The sequence below is a fragment of the Mesitornis unicolor genome, unplaced genomic scaffold (genome assembly GCF_000695765.1).
Source record: "Mesitornis unicolor isolate BGI_N332 unplaced genomic scaffold, ASM69576v1 scaffold1228, whole genome shotgun sequence".
NCBI classification, from domain to species: Eukaryota; Metazoa; Chordata; class Aves; order Mesitornithiformes; family Mesitornithidae; genus Mesitornis; species Mesitornis unicolor.
In genome coordinates, this window is record NW_010202301.1 from 17655 (window position 1) to 38792 (window position 21138).

General features: G+C 40.9%; 1 protein-coding gene across 1 annotated transcript in view; it reads left to right on the forward strand.

Annotated features, from left to right (window-relative positions):
* ATXN7 (ataxin 7) overlaps positions 1–21138 on the forward strand; it is a 35174-nt gene that overhangs the window by 11235 nt on the left and 2801 nt on the right. The window contains exons 2-7 of the mRNA XM_010190332.1: positions 15421–15673; positions 16350–16612; positions 17382–17464; positions 19130–19395; positions 19824–20022; positions 20929–21050. Coding sequence (XP_010188634.1) covers positions 15421–15673; positions 16350–16612; positions 17382–17464; positions 19130–19395; positions 19824–20022; positions 20929–21050 — 1186 coding nt within the window. The remainder of the gene's footprint in view (positions 1–15420; positions 15674–16349; positions 16613–17381; positions 17465–19129; positions 19396–19823; positions 20023–20928; positions 21051–21138) is intronic.

Sequence of the window (21138 nt, forward strand, 5' to 3'; positions counted from 1 at the left end):
GGTGTTCAGAGTGAGGATGGGTACTGCCCTTTAGGACCATGCCCATCACCTTTTTCTGTGATCACAAGGATGCACCTGGGGATTCTGGAGACTTGGCAGATGGTTGGGATGTGGTGAAAGCCCTCACGAGCTCCTGAGCTGTTTCTCTGCCCTGTCCCAGTTGTCCAGGTGGCAGTGGTCCACAGTGGCTGCGTGCTTGGAGTCCAGTGTACTGAATGTCTTTGGTTTTAGTCCCTGAAAATGGCCTGTGTCTGTATAGAAGCCTTTGCTCTCTGTGTGTTCCCGTGTGCCATGTAGGTAACAGTTATATTTTGTATTTGTGGTATAAACAAACACATTGTGTAAGTAGAGTTGATGCTAAGGCATAAAATGCTGTCACTTGATGGTGCACCAACAAGCCTGTCAAGTTCCTCTGTACTCAGTCACCCATTTTATTTTGGATTTGTTCCACTTTTCTGAAACCTGAGGAACTCTAAGCATACCCACTTGGAAAAGAAAGGAAAACACCAAAACCAGAAACCTTGCCTGATATATTTGTTTTCTGTAGCATGTAAGAAACTCTCCAAAGTGGCATCTGCTAGGGAAGAAAATCCACTGATTTCAAAATTCATTGCCTGGTGCTTCTGGAGGCTCTGGGAATTTGATTTATGATGAAACTTCAGAGCACTTGTTTCCACCTTTGGAAAAAAAGACACACAAGGCTAAAGCAAAGTCAGTAGTGGTACTTCTGAAATGATTTGGCTGCTCCCTCACGGAGGCTGCTTTCGTGGTGTCACATAGCACATGGCAGGGTTCTTTCCGTCCACCCCCCATGACAGCAGAGTTTTTTTTCCAAGTAACGCGCTGGAGTTCTCAATTGAACAACTTGAAGGAGCTTGGTGCTGGCTCAAGGCCCATCATTCTCTTCCTTCCAGGAAGAATAATAATAGTAGCCGGGAACCAAACAATCTCTTTCAAGCAAAATATTTACAACAAATTCATTTGAGACAGTACTAAATGTAAACATAAGCAAGCTGCAGTGTAAGCAAGCCCAGCTTATGCAGTGTTGATATCAATCAGATCAAATTCCTTGGAAATCTCATCTATTTTTTTCCCATATCCCTCAAAACTTCTAGGAACTGGCAAACTGATCATTGCAGCACCTCACAACCCAGTTCTTTGTCACTCCCAGTTGCCGAGGCCTCCAACCCGTTCCCTGGGATGAAGTCACACTTGAATTCTTGCTGGTCCTCGCTCTGTTTGTTGCTGGCCTTGGCACACGAAGGCTTGTGGTGTGCGAGCCTGTCAGGTCTTTGAACGGATGGGTTTGCTCTTTGTTACGGGGAGAGCAGATGGTGCAAAGGCTCGAATGGAGCAGTCAGGATTGGGGGAGAGGGCAGGAAGGCGTTTTGCTGCGGCAGGGTTAGCTCGCAGCAGCCAGCTTACAGCGGTTGTGAAATCCGTGCCTGAAATTGCTGAATTTTGAGAAAGGATAAATGAGGTGGTTCATGTGCAGTGGAGATAATGACGCCCGGCCGTCTGTGGCTTTGTCCCGTGTGTTTTGCCATCGCTCTCCCTCCCGTTGCAACACCTCCTGCTCTGTGCACACACACGTAGCTTCAGGTTTCATCCCATGGTTTGCCTTTCTTTTTTTTCTTCTTTTTTTCCTGCCTGCCAGTTCAATAAGACACACACACGGCACAGCTAGGCTGCAGTGTGCACGTGATGCCCAGCCAGTGGAGATCTTCCTGCCTTCCTTCTGTAAGAGAGATCCTACTTGTGCTGTCTGGATGCTGTCTTCATGCCAGTGATAAATCCCGGTGTCTTTAGGACCTCCACTGGTGGAGGGGGCAGGAGGGCACACCACCACCTCAAATCCAGCTCTCCAGTTTTCTTAAAATTAACCTGTCATTTCAAAATGCAGAACACTAAAGTGTAGACAAGTGGAAGGAGACATGGGAGGAGATATATTTCTCTCACTTGACAAAACCAAACAAGAAAATACAATGTAAGTAGAATAAGAAAAATACTCTAGCCTATCCTAAAAATGGTTTTCTTGGCAATGCAAAATGTGCAGAATACTTCAGGTTGTAGAATATTTTGGTGGGGTTTTTTTTTGTTGGCATTTCTTAGCATTCTGCCGTACTCATTCATACTAGGGAGCTACTGTCTGTGTGTGCATAGTGATAGCATCACACGTGGTATAAATATCTGTTCATGTTACGTGTCCTCAGTGAGGAAATGAGGGGAGCGAGTTGATGCTGTTCTTTGTTATCCTGAGTAGTAGGAAGCAAACTTTCTTCCATTGCAACGGTTTCAACACAGTTCAAGTTGTCCTTGGATGGTCTTGCGATACCAAAGACCTGGAAATTAGGTTCTTGGCGCTGGCACACCCTGAACTGCTTCTCTCCCATCCGCTCAGCCTTGTTCTGTACAAAGTATTATCACAGCTTGCAAGGCTAATTTTAGGCCTCTGAACTCAGGTATTAACTGATGATATAAGTGTTTATATTCAATCTAATGTTATTGATGTTTTGGGGATTTTTTTAAAATGGCTTTATTAGTGTTGATATAGAATATAAAACTCCAAACCTCTAGACATATTTAGTAGCAGGGAAAGATCGTCATCATTTCATTGCCACAGATAACGAGTTGTTTTACTACATCAAGTAAGGTTACTTTTGCATTTTTCAGATTATGCTGTGGCACATGCATCAATCCATTTCAAGGTGAAACACGATGAATATTTACTGTATAAAGTTACTTAGAAGCCTTTAGTCATTGGAAAATAGTAAATAAAAATGAAGGCACAGATTGAGACAGTTGGTCTATCTGCTGTTACTATAGCAGAAGCAAGCATAAAATCCCACTGCATTTTCTCTCAGCCATTGTTTGCCTTCCCACGGGCCGGTGCCGTTTTCTCCCCATGTGAATGTCCCGTCATGCCTCTCCCATCCATTCCAGCTCCTGCCTTGATGCCCAGCTGCTGAGGTTTCTTAGCCATCGGGCTCTTTGTCCTACTCAGAAGGAAGACAGCTTTCCGTATTGTTCCACATGGCCATTAAATTGCCTGATCCTGGTCAGTTTAGTTGTGGAAAAAGAGACAAAATAAATAGAAGTTACTTGCCCTCTTGGTCCTAAAATGAGACTTGACCAAATCAAAGACTTAGGAAGGATAAATTCTAGTGTGTAGGAAAACACATACATCAGTGCTGTTTCCCCACATAGTAGTTTAATGTCAAGAGTTTTGCGAACCACTAAAATCTGTTGGAGTCTTACCCAGTTTTAATTATGGGTGTCAAGTAGAAGAGTGCACAAGAGAAACAAATCCTGCAAAAACATGTATGCCGCTGGTACTAATTTTAGCAGTGGAAGGAGATGTGTTTTAAAAACAGCGTAATCCAAGGAAACGTCTTTGTATTCCTGAGTTGTCCTTAACAATTAATGGGTAGATGACATGAGCTGTCAACTTCTCTTAAAATTCAGAGCAAAGAGGATCTGGTTGCTGTCTCGTATTCTGAGTGCACAGACGTGGGAAAGATAGTATTTAGTGTTTGTGGTTTAGGATTTAGTATTCATTTCTAAGCTTGGAAATTGGAACAATGGTGTCCAGGTTTCTGCGTGTTCTTTTAGAAAAAAAACACTCTAACAAAACCCAGTCTGCTGAAATGGTGCTCCCTGCTTCTGTTTAACCCTTAATCAAAAGAAAGAAATATGCTAACACACAACTGCCTTTCCTCTTGACAAACTTGTTATTTTAGTGAACAAGTGATTGGCTTCATTTTAAAAATGAATTTGTGTGTAATTCAATAAGGAAAGACAAGAAGTTTCAGCTTTGATTATGGTAATTTAAAACCAAGAGCAAAAGCCACAAGCTGTTCCTTCCTATTCTTTTTTTTGTCATTGGATACACTGTAATTTTTATGGATGGTTACTCAGGAAGTGATCCAAAAATCAGTAATTTGATCTAAATTAGATTTTAGTATCCACGTGCTGATTTTGGGTGGAAATCAGACCTTGATGTTCAGACCTCAGAGTGTGGAAATTTAGAATGTCGAGACCTATGTGGAAGTTGAGGACAGTGAATACCAGAGTGAATTTGTGCTGCTGGAGAAGCATCCCTGGAGTGTCCTCCTGTGCTCTGCTGGGATGGTGGGGCCATGGCCCCCCTGGACACTGGGGATGCTGGGTGCCCCCAGGCTGGTGATGCTGCCGCAGAGGAACCGTCCTGATGTGGAGCATTGGGTGATGAAGCACATTCACTGGAGGAGCCATCCCAGTGCCACCAGCTTGCTACAGGAATCCATAACTCCAGTTCCCATTGTGGGCAGCAGACCTGCAGGTAAAGCTGAGGTGGGCCAGAGGCCTGGGGGTGGCCATTTGCCACAGGGTGCCTGGAGCCCCCAGCACCAGAGAGGAGGTGACCCGGCCTGGAGCCCCCAGCACCAGAGACGAGGTGGCCTGGCCTGGAGCCTCCAGCACCACAGGCAAGGTGGCCTGGCCTGGAGCTCCCAGCACCAGAAGGGAGGTGACCCGGCCTGGAGCCCCCAGCACCAGAGGGGAGGCGACCCGGCCTGGAGCCCCCAGCACCAGAGGGGAGGTGGCCTGGCCTGGAGCCCCTGGACCAGAGGCAAGAGGGCCCGGCCTGGATAGCAGCATTGCCCACGAGACCTCAGCGGGCTTCACCGAGCGAGGTGGATAATCTCCCAGGGAGGGATTAGGTGCTGCAGGCCGCCTGCGTGAGCCCTTCTGAAATGTCACCGGAGCCGTCTGGCCCAGCTCCAAAAGCCGTTCGCAGAAACTTCAAGTCCCCAAAAAGTGCTCTGGAGCCACTGCTCATGTGGGTGAAGTGGAAAGGGAGAAAATAGCAATAAAAATGTAGACAGCCAATTCCAATCCTGTCAGGCCTCTAGATAAACTGGCAGCTGTTAATCAAAGTGTTAATTAAAGAAACTATTAAGAGCGTGTTCGTTTTAGCTTGTTTTCCTGAGTGCAGTCATCCGTGTAATTTATAAATCAGAGGGCAAATACATTCCTTTTTACGGCTCTGCGGATGACTGGCTGTGGGTAGGCATTACATCTTGGTTTTGGAGGAAATAGGAAATGCAGACACGGCCTGGATGTGTTAAGTGCAGTTGTGTTTTTATTTAAAAGGTTAAACCTGCACAAGCATTTCAGTTAGCACGTCCTAATTACAGCATTGCTCAGTTCTTTCAATGTGAAATGTGAAAAGGCTGGTTTATTTAATTTGAAAGGCATTATTGTGCAAGCACAGTAGTTTCGTGCCCTCATTTGACTGTATAAGAGATTTCTGTAAGACTTTGCTGTGCTATTGCTGCTGTAAAATTTTAATTAGCGTATATTTAACATGGTCAGTGTTTTTAAACATGAGAACAGTTGTTTCACGCCAGTTGTGATTGACCAGTGTTAATGAAATAAGCTATAATGATCCTTCGTTATAACTAAAAATTGACTAATGCCTAAAAATTTTAAAACACTGTAAAATAACATAAGGATCTGACTAAAAATGAGAAAACAAAATATTTATTCTCCACTTTTCATTGATGTTGCAGATTAAGTAAAATCATAGAACCACGGAATGGTTTGGGTTGGAAAGGACCTTGAAGCTCATCCAGTCCAACCCCTGCCATGGGCAGGGACACCTCCCCCAGCCCAGGTTGCCCAAAGCCCCGTCCAACCTGGCCTTGAACACCTCCAGGGAGGGGGCAGCCACAGCTTCCACTGCATCCACAAGTATTTGTGTTCCAAACGATTTCAAAGTTTAGAAAGCTACTCAACTCTGGAAACATCTTTTAAAAATATTGCAGTTCACCTTGTCACAGGTTTGCTTCCCATTCTGAAAACATTCAGCATTTATTGTCTTTAAAGACCTGGACAGAAGACGAGGTGTCAGCCTCACCGGCAGAAGCCCAGGCTGGGTCCCTCTCACCGTTCTCATTTCTCCGTGAGGTTTTCCTGCAAGTGGGCGCTGCCCATGGGTACAGAGGCTCGGTGACGCTTTTGTCATGGGCTGTCACATCCATAGGATGTGCATACTCTGTGCCGTAGGTACAGAGACAGAGGTGAGAGGTGGGTAACGTAAGAGATGGTGACGGGAGCTTCCTCCTCAGCTCCGTCAGCCCGCATTTCCTCGCCTGGAGGGAGAGGAGGAGCTGTTGGAGTTGGTGTTTGGCGAGTTCAAAGTAGCCATGGACATGTTTATCATATTTTTAATCTTAGAAAGCTTTCATATCATGTGCAGTGGATGTCACTAGTTAGTTGTACAGTACATAAGAAAAATAATTCTGCTTGATGTCTTTGAATCCTGTTGTTTCTTAATGATGAAATCAAGGAATGTGATTTACTTAGCTGACACTATTATTTTTCTAAATTGTGTGATATTTCCTCTCATTCTCCTGCTCAAAACAGTCAATTCACTCTTCTTCATCTCTTTCATACGGACAGCTTTCCACTGCAGGATGGTTTTTACACACATCTCCAGAACTCTGTCACTTGGCCTGTAACACCCTTTGTATGTTGGCTCACTAACGGCTTTTCAGCAAGTTTTCAACCTCAGCGTATTTATTTGTAGCGGAGCCGAGTCTGAAAGTCAACATACAATTAATAAAGTGTGCTGTGTGTAAAGAAATAGCTACGGGGAAAACATTAAAATTCCTGATTGTGGCGTGAGTAGAAGCATTAGCAAGATGAAAGTTAGATGGGTATTTGGATATGTGAATGAATCTGCATACATTACACAATGTTATAATACTGTGTGATAAGGTCTTGGAAGGAGCATTGCTGATGCTAAAGGGGAAAAACATGGTGTTAAAGGTGTAAACCTGATTTCTGGGTAGAAAATGGGCAGAGAGAAAATCAGAAATTAGGGGGCAGTTCTTCCCTTAATTCTGTATTCCCATGCTTTCAACACACGGTTCTTTATTAGACTTCTGTTTAGTCAACTTTTATAAAAAATAATGGGGAATAATAAAATAAAAAATAATATGGAATAGTGTTTTTTTAATTTCTAATTTGCTTTATGCGTGTTTTGAAAAAATGAATCTTTAGTCATTCAAGGCGTGCATTTATGAGACAACAGTTTTCCAGCTGTGTTTTTGAGCAAGCTGACCTATACTGCATCTTGATGTAACCAGTACAGACCAGCATATCTTTGTTTGATGTTTTTGTTTGTTATCACTGTGGCTTCTCCAAAGTTTTTTCCAAATAACAGACTTATTTTTCTTAATAGCAAAAATTATTTCTTCAATAACTGCTTTCTAATCAGTCAGTGCAGGTATTGCCATGTCATCACCAGGCTGCACAGAGATTAGTGCTCATAATGTGGATGCTGTAATCTCTCCATGGCCCCATTATCATCTAAGACACCTTACTGTCCTTCCATAATAACTTTGCAATTTATGTGCCAGCGCTTGACAGATGAACAAGACAGTGGTGGACCAAAGGGTCCAGGGCCAGTTCCCTGGTGAGAAATCTGTCCTCTCCTCTCTCTCTTGGCAAGTTGCTTGGGAAAGTGTACCAGAAGTTTGATTTTTGGATATTGTGCTGGAGTCTTTTTGAGATGTTAAAGCCTTTGCGTTTGGGTTTTCCTGAGCAAAGAGGGGAATGGAGAAAGATAGGGAGAGCATCCTCCTCTGGGTGACAAAGGGGACTCAATCAGTTTTCCCATGTCTCCAGGATGGGAGCATCCCTAATTCCGGTTTGCCACTGCGTGACACAGCGAAACCCCGGCCTGTCTGCAGGCTTGGAGGACAGTTTGTGTTGGTTGATGTTCCAAAGTGGCTGTACAGCTCTTGGGGACAAACCTGGGTATTGTAAAGAGGAATTCTGCATCCTGGGGAAATTGCAGAACTACCCAGGTGTGTTGAACACAAAGTGTTTGGAAATGATTAGTAACAGATAGGGAAAAATTGAAAAATTAGCTTCAGTACTGCACAGAGAGTTGCGGAGAAGCAACAGCGGAGGAAGGGATGTACCTGAAAGTTATTTATTGAAATACGTTTTAGTGGTGCTATTTTGGCTACATTCTTGATAACACCCAGGGTGCTGGGTTTGGGGCCGTTTTGCAGCAGTTACCGTAGTGGAGATGGCCATTCCTGCCCAGTTGGTGTGCTATGCTGTAGTTGTACCATTTTAAAAGCATTATTTAAATACCCTAAATTACAGTTACAGGATCATCTCCTTTTTGAAATACAGTTTTCAAGTATTGAAGGTGCCATTCAGAATCTTACTGGTGAAAATTACCATTTTCCACTCCTCCCTCTGTTTTCTTCAATGGCAGCAACAGAACCGTGACCCTGCTTACACAGAATTTCACACTCCTTACTCTAACGGATTTTAGACAGTGATTGCTTGTGAGTGGATTTCGCTTCTTGAAAGTAAATCTCTAGGAGAATTATAAACGTGCATTTAGAAATAGGAAGTCGGGTAATTGATTTTACAGTTTTAAAAGTAGCCAGTGCTTCTCTATAACTGCTGAAACAAAGTGAACAAAATAATAATAATAGCTCCCATTTGCATTCTGTTTCTGTTCAAAGGGATGCAGTTAACTGACCGACATAACACCTCTTGGGAGTTCTGTAAATGATTTGGAAATATTCAAACCTGAATGTTGGGAAACTTCAGAGGGTTGTGGCAGAGTGAGGCTGGGGAAGACGAAAACCAGAATACTTCCCAGAAGGTGTTTTCAATTCCCGACTTTGCTCACGTTTCCTATGTTAAGTGCTCTGGTAAACCTGCCTTTAAAGACAGCCAAAGCGAAAGTTGACCTAAAGTCTGTCAGTCTGCTGGTCTGATAGGAAGTGGGTTATGTGAAACTTTTAGTTAAAGCAGCTATTGCAAACACATTCAAAATTATTAGTGGCTTTTGGTTGCACTGAAGTTTGGATTTCATGAGGAAGATCAGTTGAGTATGCTGGACCATCACAAACATCCAGATATGTTTGGGTGACAATTTTGTGAATTATCGAGGGGGGATTTTGGGACTGGAATGATATGCTGAAACCCTGATGTTTCTATGTATGAGAGCTTTGGGTTTTGAATTGAGCATTTGTAACCAAAGCATAACTTAAGAACAAAACCTGTTCTCTATAAATTTTCATAATAAATCAGTGTGCCCCAGTTAAAGCATAGCCAGATCTTATGTGCTTTTCGGGGAACCGTGCAGTGTGTATTTTGGAGGTGATTGCCCAGGGAATGGTGCATGAATTCCTACCTGGTCCAGTGGGACCTTGCCCTGACGAGGAGCACTTGACGACAGCACTGCCGTTAAAGATGATGTGTAAAGCTCAGTGCTGATACAGCCCTGCTTTGAGAAATAGAAGTGTCCTAGGAGTTGACAGATAATTTTGGAGCATACCCAGTCAGCAATGAGGAAGGTCTTGATGTATTTACTTTATTTGTCTGTTGGCTTCAGCGAAGGTTTTGTGTGTGGAAAGTGATCTTCTGAGATCTCATTGCGCAGGAGTGTAAATGTTTCAAGGCACTTTACGAGCTGAAGCCTTCACAAATTGCTTTAATGTGCAAGAACATTTTAAAGGGAATTTAAAAAATCATTGATCTCTGTAGTTAAGTTTTGTCCTGTCATGTATGACTTCAACTTAAATTCTGTCTTTTGCCCCTAAGAAGGTAATTTTATCTTCTTGGGTATTAAGCACCTCAGTGTGTTAGACTGTCTTTAGACAAAGCTGTAGTATGTACGTGGTGAAGGTAAGGTAAGGTAAGAACATAAACCAGCACGTTTTGGATCTCTGCTAGGCAAAGCAAACCTGTTAACATATCAAGTTCTGGAGGTAAATGCTGGGGTTTAAAATATACTCTTCACAATTGGCTAGGTACTGTATTTCAGTGGATTTTTGAGAAGAGGCGCATTTTAAGTAAAGTTTTGTAGCTTAACTGCCTCTTTACGTGATGGTATCTACACAGGAGATAGAAACATTCTGTACTGCAAATGCACTGAATGTTTTTGAAGTGAGGAAGTGCAGGACATAAGGTTGCATCAGTATTGCTTAACTTGGCCATAGTCTGTATAAAAGATACTATGTAAACCTGTTTCTTAAATAAATAGTTTATACCTATTACTATTTATTTATAATATTGAATAACTGTGCTCAAGATATGGAACACCACTGTGGTAAGTGGTGGAAATATATAAAGCAACAGAATGCTTATGTATGTGCCACCTTCACTTGCATTTGGTATGCTGCAATATAAATTACAGCCTTTCTTTTTTCTTTCTCTTCTGCTACAGTGTTATTTTTCTGTGAATGAGTGTCATAAGCATACGTGACCATCAGTCAGATTCTCTGCATGGTTTTGCTAACACTGAGTGGTAAACAATAATATCATCTGCCAGTTGCTGAGCAATGTGGGTTTTTTATGAAATAGTAAGAAGAATTCTCTGTGGAGACAGGACAGATTGCACTGGTGCCAATCTAGCCTTGGCAGGCTGTCATACTGATCGCTTGGACCCCATCAGTATTATTTTCTGTAACTTCCTTGCTGGAGTGAGAAATCTAACTTTGTTTAGATGCTGTCCGTTCAGCTAATAGCGTGATTTTAAATGGAAGATGGAGTGACCTGATCCTGACTTACAGCGCAAACAGCACTGATGGGATGATTAAAGGGACATCAGCGGAAGATTAAGGCAGAATCCTTGGTATCCAGGCCCCGTGATTAGAGCAGGATAATGAAGCAGCAATAAGTGAGTGAGCAGAGGTCAAGGTCCTGCACAAACGATTGCTCCCAAGCGGCTGCACGCTGCCAGGGTGGCACCAGAAGCAGAGCAGCCTCCCCTGCTGTGCCCATGGTGGTTTCAGCTCCTGAGTTTCCCTTGTGAGATCCTCATGGATTTATTTCTTGTTTTCTTTGTCACGATGCACATTTAATTCCATAATCTGAATGACCTAGGCTAACGTATGTGACCAATGTTTTGTTGAGCGTTAGCTGGACTGGCACCGTATTCCCCTGAACCAAACTGGTGTGTGTTCGAATGGGTGTGCTTCATTTCCACGGCCGGCTCTGCTGGCGCTGGCTCAGGTCACTTTGACTTTTTGCCCGGTACTTACGTAAGAAGTCAGTGTAAAAAAAATGGGTTTGTGAAATCTGATCTGTACATCTTGTGTTTGCTGCCCAAAGCTATTAATTGATGCCCAGAGGGAATGAACAGCACAAAACACTTCCTAGACTTTGGGAACTGAGTGCAGACCTGAGAGGAACATTTTGAAAAATCTTAAGAGTATGATTGCTCTCTTTTTTGGGGGTTTTTGTTAAACATACAGCAAAGAAAGTAGCATTTTGTGAGAAACAAAATATTGTTCTGTATAAAAGGATATCTCCTTTTATTTTAATATAAAAATAAGATTATAAATCACAGTAAGTCCAAGTGTTTACTCACCGATGGAAGAATAAGTAGTAGTAGCCAAACATGGTGAGAAGCTTTTTTTTCTTTCCCCTTTTTTTTTCCCCTTCCCTTTCCAGGTTACCTTTTTGCATGTAGTCAGATATTGATGCATGTTTAATAGGTAGTATATGATGGAAAACAAGATTTTTAAACCCAAGGGAATTGGCAGCCAGACTAAGAGCTAAGAGAAGCTGTTAATTTTATATTTTTTTTTTTTAGTTCTTGGAGAGATTTAAATGATCAATATCCATTTTATCAGTGTGCTTTGACAGGATGCTTATATAGTTCTTGCTCAGCTGTAAGTCCAGTAGCACACAAGCTATCAGTGTGTTTTTTGAAGTCGGTAGTTAACAGCTATCCCAGTCACTGAGCAGACACAGTGGGATGCTGTCTCTTTTCACAGCTTTCTAACTCTGTGCAGCTCCTCTCTCCTTAGGGGTCACAAAGATGTCGCAGAAATACAGAGATGTTTAGGGAGGAGTTCATCTGTTAGGGGTTAATGTTGAATGCAGCTTGTGTTTTAGGTCAGATTCAAGGAATCAAGGAAAACTTTCTGGTTCTTCATCCAAAGCCAAAATGTACATCTTTTTATATTTAAAAAAACAACAACAACAAAAAACCCCAAACAACAACAACAACAAATCAATTAAAAAGAAATCCTCTCTCCAAATGTTAAAATTCAGAAGAATGTTACACAGGTGCAGTATCTGAAATATCACTTGGATGTGTTGTGAAAGCAATCATGACATAAAAAGAACTTGTTTTCTTTGAGTTATGTGAAGGGAAGGGATGTGAGTGCTAACTTTTAAAATTCAAAAACTGAGCACCTGGAGATAATGATATTTTTAAGTGTTTTCAGGCTGAGTCAGAGTTAACGGCGAATGGAAACCATGTTAGATTGGCAGATGATTAGTGGAATTTATCATTATAATTTGCTTAGCATAATAACCACGGTGGTCTTGATTATTCAGTGACGGTTTGTGTAGTAATTTTTCCATTAAAAGACTGCCTTTATTATATCAAGTATGCCATGCTTAAAACATGTCTGGTTTTAGAAATAATATTAGCTTTCTCCAGTGAGACGTGACATCAGTAGTATTCAGATGGTTTACAAAACAGACCTTAAGCAGATTTCAGATAAAACCATGAATTTTATAAAGAGACTGAACCATTAAATATAGACAGATCCCAGGAGCAGCCCTACCTCTACTTGTATGAAACAGGTCTAGGCAGGTTGTGAAAAATCAGCTGAAAAGTCCTCATTATGTTGATAAACTGCACAAGTTGTGGTTACGTACAGGAGGAGTGACTAAAGGTGTTGCAAACTCACTATATTATAATATCTCTTTCAGAAATGATCCCAAAATTCTAGAAAAAGCTCATTTGTGGGGTGTGTGTAGACAGCAATTTTGGTGTGTGATCAGCCATTAACCTGACTTCTCTGGGGTCAGGTTTTTCTTTTATTATCAGCAGTTTAAACCAATTTCTTTTTATGTTAACTCACCTGCATTGAGACTGATGCTGTGAAAGGTTCGTGCAGACAGTGGTCAGTAACGTTGTAGTTTAGTACCAGAACAGTAAAAGTTGCTAGAAAAGAAGTGTTCATGTAATTTTGATTAATAGCTCAGATGAATTAGTTTAATTAAGCTCATTAGTTTATTCCTAATGACGGGATGCAGAGAGGTACTCGGTCTTATTTGAGTCCCTTTCTCTTCTCATCTGCCAGGTTTTCTCCAAGGAAGTAACACCCTCTCTTCCTTTAAAAAAAATAAATCAAAACAAACTCCCAAAGATTGCATGAGTCATCCGTGGGTTATTAGAGATTATTTGGAGCTGTGATAAGAACTTGGACTTTGTATTTTCTAAATATACAGAAGGTGGAAGAGCATTGAGCAATTTCTCTCCTTATCTCGCAGAGTCATCTCACAGGGTGTAGCATCGCTGAACTAATGGCCCTCAAATAGTAACTTATCGGAGCCTCTCGGGGATCCTTGCCATGGCTATAAAAAGACATTTGGCAATAAGCAGTGCGTCGTATTAGAGCACAGCCTTTTACCAGAACATAAATGTGCTGCCATACTTCACTTGCAAAGTCTTCAGTGGCAGCTGGTTCTGGGAAACTGAGATGATTTTGAACATCACAGATAACCAGTTGCTGTAAACGCTGTAGTTGTAAAGCAGTTGGGTGAGGTGGGTGATAAATGACTGCATTTCCTACGTCTTTCAGTTGGGCATTTCACCTGACCTCTTGGAGCTTTTTGGTAAATACTCATTGAGAAGTGATGGTGGTTGCTGAAGGTTCTAGGCAGTTTGCATGCATTTTGTGGTTAAACAGAGACACTCATCACTCGGTTCAGTCTCAGAGATAACTTCTTGACTGGAGTTTCCTACTCTAAGCTCTGATTTTTTCATGTTATTATTTTTTCCTGAGGTAATGAACGTATTTCAAGCGCAGCTTCCCCACCTCTGTAAGAAATCAGCTTGCCTGATGTTAACTCCTGTGTCCTCCTCTTGCACTGCTGGAGCAGATGGACTCCTCTTCCCCCTGGTTCTTGCTGTTGCTCTCTGTTAGGGTTTTGCTTGCTGGAGCCGTGCAGGGTGCTGTGCCTGACCACTGCGGTGCAGGGTTGGTGCTGTCTTGTTTGATGGCTTCCAGCTACAAATGGAGCCCTGGTTGGCCATCAGCTGAGTGCCATACGATTGCTGGATTTAGGATTGGGGGAAAAATAGGTCATATAAGCAGAACATGGATGCATTAATTTACAATTTCCAAAGCATTACAGATTTCTGTACAGGTTGCACTGGACTTGACTTTCCCTCTTGGCTGTAGCTGTTGTAAGTTATGAGTAGCCTGCTTCTTTCACAGTTTGAGTAAACTTGAGTGGAAATCTGCAAGCTGATCCTGGGATTGGTTGTTGCTGGATTTGGACACCTTTAACAATACTTGGCTGAGAAAGAGGTGTTACTGCTGTGGAGAACAGCTCCTCTCCACTCCCCTCCCCTCATGGACCTGTTAATGCTCAATTCTCTCTTAGATCTGTGGTTTGCATAGACTTGATTGCCAGACACGTCTCTTAAGCAGGTGTTGATTACACAGTTACACAGATATCCAGCAATCACAGGTGTCCAAGTACCAGTCGAGCAAACGATCAATTAATGTGTCCATGTGTGGGCAGAGCTGGCTACTCCCTGAAGCTGTCAGGGCTTTTGTGGCTGAGAATTCATTGTTCCAAAGAACTACCTTTATAATGTACGCTATTTTAACTGAAATGGTGCTAGTGATAGATTAATGTTAATGGTTTAATGTTAATTAAATAGTTTCTTTTCCACACATTAATTGGTGGAACCTGACCACTCTTAATTCAAATGTTCAGATTTTTATTCAGAATAGATGCTGTTCATTTTGATGTTGTTCCTAGATAAAAATACTCCCAAAACTGGTTGTACTATGAAAAAAATAATAGAATTAATAAGAGGAAAACAAAGCAGAAGCGTGTGTAGGTCAGTATTTAAGCTGCTGTTCTCAGGGGTGTTCCTCGCTCAAGGTCTGCTAGACCAGATGAAAAGGTTGTCATGAAGTGAAAGTTAGAGTGATTTTTTTTTTAATATAATTTTGACCATTAGGAGACTTATTAACAGATTATGGTTATCCTTTGAGGAAATCTGGTATTTCAGCTTGCTTGGCCTCAGGACAGGGGTCTCTCTGCTTTGTGTGTCTGAGGTCTAGGTTTGATTCTCACTTTCTTTAAGAGGTAGAGAGTGGGGAGTGTTACCAAAAGCCAAGCTTTGGTGGCTGAGGAATGTCACTCCCAAAGTTAAAAGACTCTTGTAACCAACTGGGGACCATCAGTGAATGGAGCCTTATGAATTACAGCGAGGCTTGAGTCCTCCATGCTCTGTGTGTGGCAGGGGACCTCCCAAGCCAATAAAGGAAAAATGTTACTGGGATAAAAGACAACATGAAGTATTTAAGAGCTGTTACTGTACAGGACCTTAAAACCCCTTTGTTTCCTCCTTTTCAGAAAGAAGACATAGCTCCTCCAGCAAGCCGCCTTTGACTCCTCCCTCCTCTTCAGTATTTTCCCTCATTTCATCTTTCCCTTCAAAAAACAAAGGTAGCAGTGGAAGTGGGAGCAATCGTTCATCCAGTGGAGGTACTAGTGCATCATCATCAAATTCCAAGTTGTTGAAATCACCCAAAGACAAGCTGCAGATCAGCGGAAACAACAGGTTAATGCATCCGGTACAGCACAGCAAAGTTCCCCATGATAAAATGTGAGTATGCCTTTTGACGGAGAATTAAATGTCGTTGCTTGCAGAGACACTGCTGCATCAGTAGAATGCCCTTTTGTTTTCTGGGTGGTTTTAGTTTGAGATAATCACTTGTAACTCTTCCAGATCTTTTCCAGCAGCCTGGTCTAAGATTATAGATAATACTCATGACTCTGTTGAACAAGAAATCTTGCAAAGCTGCATCTTAAATCACTATAAATAAGGGTTGTTTTACTAAGGACTCTTAATGCTTTGATCTAATCTGCATACTCTGATCATAAGAGAGTTTCAACTCTGATTCAGGTGATTTTTGACCTGCATGCGTGAGATTGCAGACCTGACAATGTAATATATTGTCACAGAATGGAGCATTTCTCACTGGACATAACAGGGCTATTCCAGTTGCTTTGGTGATACGCTGTCTTTGTGAATCCAAATAAGTTTCTGAAGTTCCTGGTGACTCTGAAATACTTCCAAGGAAATGGAGAAAAGAGGACAGAATGGATTATGGGCATCATAAAAATGTGGAAATCAAAAAGATACAAATAAGAAGACTGGGAATAAATTTGCATTGTGAATACATCAGAGTATCATTGAGTAATAACATAATTTGAAGTACTTTTTATAATTTATGACTACAGTTTTCCATTTCCTCCCTTTTATTTTTCATAAATAACAGTATGACTCCATCTGTCAAAGTGGAAAAGATTCATCCAAAGATAGATGGTGCCCAAGTGAAAGCTGCTGTTGGTCCAACTTGTTCTACTACTGTGAGTTCCTCAATAAAGACTGGCCTTAATTGTCCCTCAATACCAAAGCCACCCTTGCCTTCCCCTGGACAGATACTGAATGGTAAAGGTCTTCTCTCTGTGCCTCCATTTTTGGAAAAGAAACCTGAAGAGAATACAAATAATAGGAAATTTTTACATAAAAGATTGTCAGGTAATTGTTGTTAGTTGTTATTTTCTATATTCCTCTTAGTAGTGTATATATATATAGAAATAAATATATAGAATACGTATGTTTCAGAAGTAAATTAAGCACTTTTATAACAATGTAATTTATAATTAGGTATGTTTTATATATTATATAAATCTATAACTTCACAAAGGGTGCAAACAACTTGAAATGTGGCTGTTGCTGTCAGAAACCACAGACCTCAAAGGCCTGTCAGTTCTTACGGTTTTAAAATGACACTCTTATCTTTAAAAATTTTCATTTCCTTCTTTCTGTATGAAAGGTCTAAATGTACATAGAAAACAGACCAACTAGCACCTTATAAGCTCAAAAATGTACACCCAGTCTGCTCTTTACACTTTTTTAAACACAATGACTTTTGAGTGTTAATAGAATTACAGAAACGTTCTTAACACCAAAACCAACACAAAACCCCACCGTTTGTTTGTCACAGTTTGTATCGATGGCGACCTCTAATCCTGACACACAGAACCTGCCCGTCCTTTGGGGTCCATTACAGCTGCAGATTTCCCTGTTCTGTTTGTACATTTGAGATCTGCATTTCAGCACAGCAGAAACTTGTTGAGAGTGTGGAAAACTTATTTCTCAAATTTTACTGTGCATTTTTATTTGTACATTTGCCTGCGTTACATTTGAAAACAGTTTCCAATATGGTTATTTTTTATAACTAAAATAAATGTTAGTATTTCAGAATGTCTTTTGATAACTTTTCGCTACTGTGTACCTTTGGCAGAGAGAGAATTTGATCCTGATATATACTGTGGTGTCATTGATGTGGAAACCAGGAAACCTTGTACTAGGTCTTTGACATGCAAGGTAGGATATCTTAATCAGAATAAGATTACATACAGTTTTAATTCAATTTTCTGAGGATTATGACAGAAAACTGTGAATTTTTTTGACACTGCTTACTACTGTAAATGGTATCTCTCAAAACATGTTGGCCAGAACCAAGAAGGAATTGTTCTTGAAGTTCAATTAATTATTCATTCAAAAACATATTTCTTAAAGTAACCTGGAGATTTGTATTTTTGTATAAACCCTTTAAATGTGGATGTCAACAGGGGACAGAGTATGCTCCTCCACATGTAGGGGGCCAGCATGTCCTTCTTTTGGGGATAACCTTTGAGTCACAGATTGTGAATTTTAAAATTCCTCATAAGCATTAGAAGTATTAATTATTTCTGCAGAGTTTAAATACATCAAGTTCCTCCCCTCTCTCACTTGCTCCTTTCCCCTAGCAGAGTCTGCAGCAGATACTTAGGAGGTATTTGTGTAAATGCTAATGCTGCTTGATGTACTGCAGCCAACTTAGAAATGCATCTCTAAAAAAGCCACAGAGTATGCCCAGAAGTCAAACTTGAAATTAAACAGTCCGTAAAACCTTTTGTTCAGATGAAATTACTCAAAAGCCTTGGCGGTCAGAGGGGTTTCACTTAGTCTCAGGGAATCCAAAATCCGGATCCCTGCAGTGGTGGAATATTTAGCTACTTCCCTGCCAAGCAGCTGAAGTGTCAGTAGAGGAAGCCTCTGGTAAATAAACCACCTACAGAACAAAGGTACATGAGGCTGGCACCGATGACCCAGAGGAGCTGAACTTGAACACGTTGCCCTTTTGGAATTACAGGGGGAGGCAGTTGTTTTTCTAATGGAGAAGAGGAAAAACTTCAAGATTTTACAAGAGAACCAGGCAAATTTGAAGTGTAAACGAGGAAGAAACATTTCTCAGTGATTCCTTATATTATACCTACTCAATAAAATATTTTTATAATTGCTATTGTGTCCGAGTTATGTGCTAATAATTTTTACCTACTAAAATGAACCCAATCAAACCTTTTATACTATAGGAAAAAGGAGGTATTGTATGTGACTTCAACAATTCAGAAAAGTAACTTCCTAGAATTTGTGCTATATACACACACACACATCTTACTATGTGTGACATTCTGGACACTCAAATTCCTGTCAGACTGTAGATTCTGCTGTGGGTTTTTGCATTCCTTAATACCTATTTGATTATATTGGTTTTCAGGGAATATATTAGTATACAGAAGGAAGCAAAGTATTCTTACACATATTTTTCTTGTCTCCCATTCAGGGTCTGATTTTAAAGCATTATTGTGTTAAATATTTTCATAAGTGAAAGTAAATATTTATTAATTTTGATTGTGCATTAGTTGGTAGTTAAAATAGCAGTGTAAAAACGTTTTCCACTTGAACTTTGACAGTTCCTTCTTTAAAAAGAAATTTGAAAGAAGCCTTTTACTCAGTTGCTGGCTTTTGTTATTTTGCATCAGACAGGGATGTAATCATCCACAAAGCAATTTTTAAGTTTGTTTTCTGAGTCATTCTTCCATTTATTTACTCAACCATGAGTGTGATGGTTTTCTCTGTTCTAGAGCTCTCTTGACAAATGTTTTGCGTGTTTAATTTCCACAAATCGAATAGCCTGGGATTAATGATTTATTCATGATTTTGCAGACACATTCCTTAACCCAGCGGAGGGCTGTACAGGGTCGAAGAAAACGATTTGATGTGTTATTAGCCGAGCACAAAAGCAAAACCAGGGAAAAGGAACTTCTTCGACATTCGGATCATCATCAGCAGATGCCCCCTCTCAGGGAACCACATCCCTCACCTACTAAAACTTCCCAGGAGCTGCACCAAAATTCTCATGGAGTTACTCTTACAGAAACAAAGCCTTTATTACCTAATAAACCCAAACCTCACCCCCCCAGTCTTCCAAGGTAAGGAAAATCTGCAGGTCTAATGGTATGAAGTTAATACTGGGAGCTTCTTCAGGTGGATTTTGAAGGAGTGATACGGCTCTGTTGGATGGGGCAGTATTCTTGCTATTCAGTCAGTCCTGGTGAATGACTGACTGCAATTAGCAATTACATACTGAGCTGTAGCTCACAGCGAGGAGGGTTTGGTGTTTGAAATAGTTAAAGCTGACTTGCATCAATGGAAGTGGTTCAGCAATGATTGGGCAATGCTGCTTTTCCAGGGGTAGCGTACCTCCTGTCCTTCCTCTCGGTATGTGTGTTATGAGACTGTGGATAATATCAGAAACCTGTTAATGTAGATTTCCTCCTGTCAGTACTAATAAATGTGTAAGCTTGAGATTTTTCACCAGCCTTAATTCAATAAGACCTTTACTGCTTGCCTTGCCCAGGCCTCCAGGCTGTCCAGCCCAGCACAGTGGAAATGTCCCTAGCGAGTCTCCTTCTGTCCACGAGTCCCCGCACCCTCCCTTGCCTGCAGCTGAGCCAGCATCTCGGTTATCCAGTGATGAGGGAGAATGTGACGAAAAAGAAGAGCCTGTTGAAAAACTGGATTGTCATTATTCAGGTCATCATCCTCAACCAGCCGCTGTACGTTGGACGTAAAAGTTAACCTGGCTCCGAACTTGTAAACGAATTACTTGGGGTTTTTAGGGTGGTTTTCTATTGGGTGTAGGATTTTTCTTTTCCTAGGTTTTAAGAAAATTATTTTGTTGCCTAGTAGGCAGCAAAGGTTAACTGTAGTTGCAAGGTAAATGTGCTGAAGAAATATGTTTGGACCTCACTTCCCCAGTCCAGAAGCAATCAAAATGCCAAAATACTGAGGATGAAATTGGTAACTGCTCCAAAGGGCTGTGGTTTTGGAATAAGGACATACAAACAGTGCTTTTTTGGTCAGATGTTACTGGACTTGCCCACACACACACACATTGTTTACTCAACGTTCCAGTCATCACAGTAAAGTTAGCAGTAATGTGTTGTTTTAATATTGAAATCTTGACAAAAACCAGTTAGTCTTAACTAAAAGCAGAATCCTTATTGCCTAGCCTGTATATCAAATAATTTCTTCTTTTTTTTAAAAAACAGACCATGAGAAGATAGCTGCTAGCTCCTCAGAAGTAGATGTTACATGTGTATGTATATATATATCTATATAATATATATAGATATAAAAAATACATATGTATATAGTTTTTATACACACACAAACACACTTGTCCTTCTTTTTTAATCAGAGGGATTCAAATCTGACTGGTGCCTTTGGCCATAAGTATGAGAGTGTCAAAAGGGAAGAAAATAATCCCAATATACCAAGGCCAAAAGTTTGAAACAGTTGTTTTGCCATAGAAATAAAAAATCTAATTTATATTTTTTTATCCTTGACTTAAACATCTAAAAGCATATTTATTCGGCAGCATTTATTTATAAAGAAGTGCATTGTTGTTCAGAGAGTTGTTACTGGAAGTAGAAAATGCCAATAAAAATCTGTTTTTTCAGTTTTGCACATTTGGTAGTCGGCAAATTGGAAGAGGTTATTACGTGTTTGACAAGCGGTGGAACCATATTCGATGTGCACTTGACTTCATGTTGGAGAAGCATCTTAATTCCCAGATGTGGAAGTGAGTAGAAGTGAAAGAGCTCTTATTCTTCTTGGTGTTTGTGGAGATACGTGAAGTCTGTGTTTCTAGTCCAAGAACAGCAGTCTTG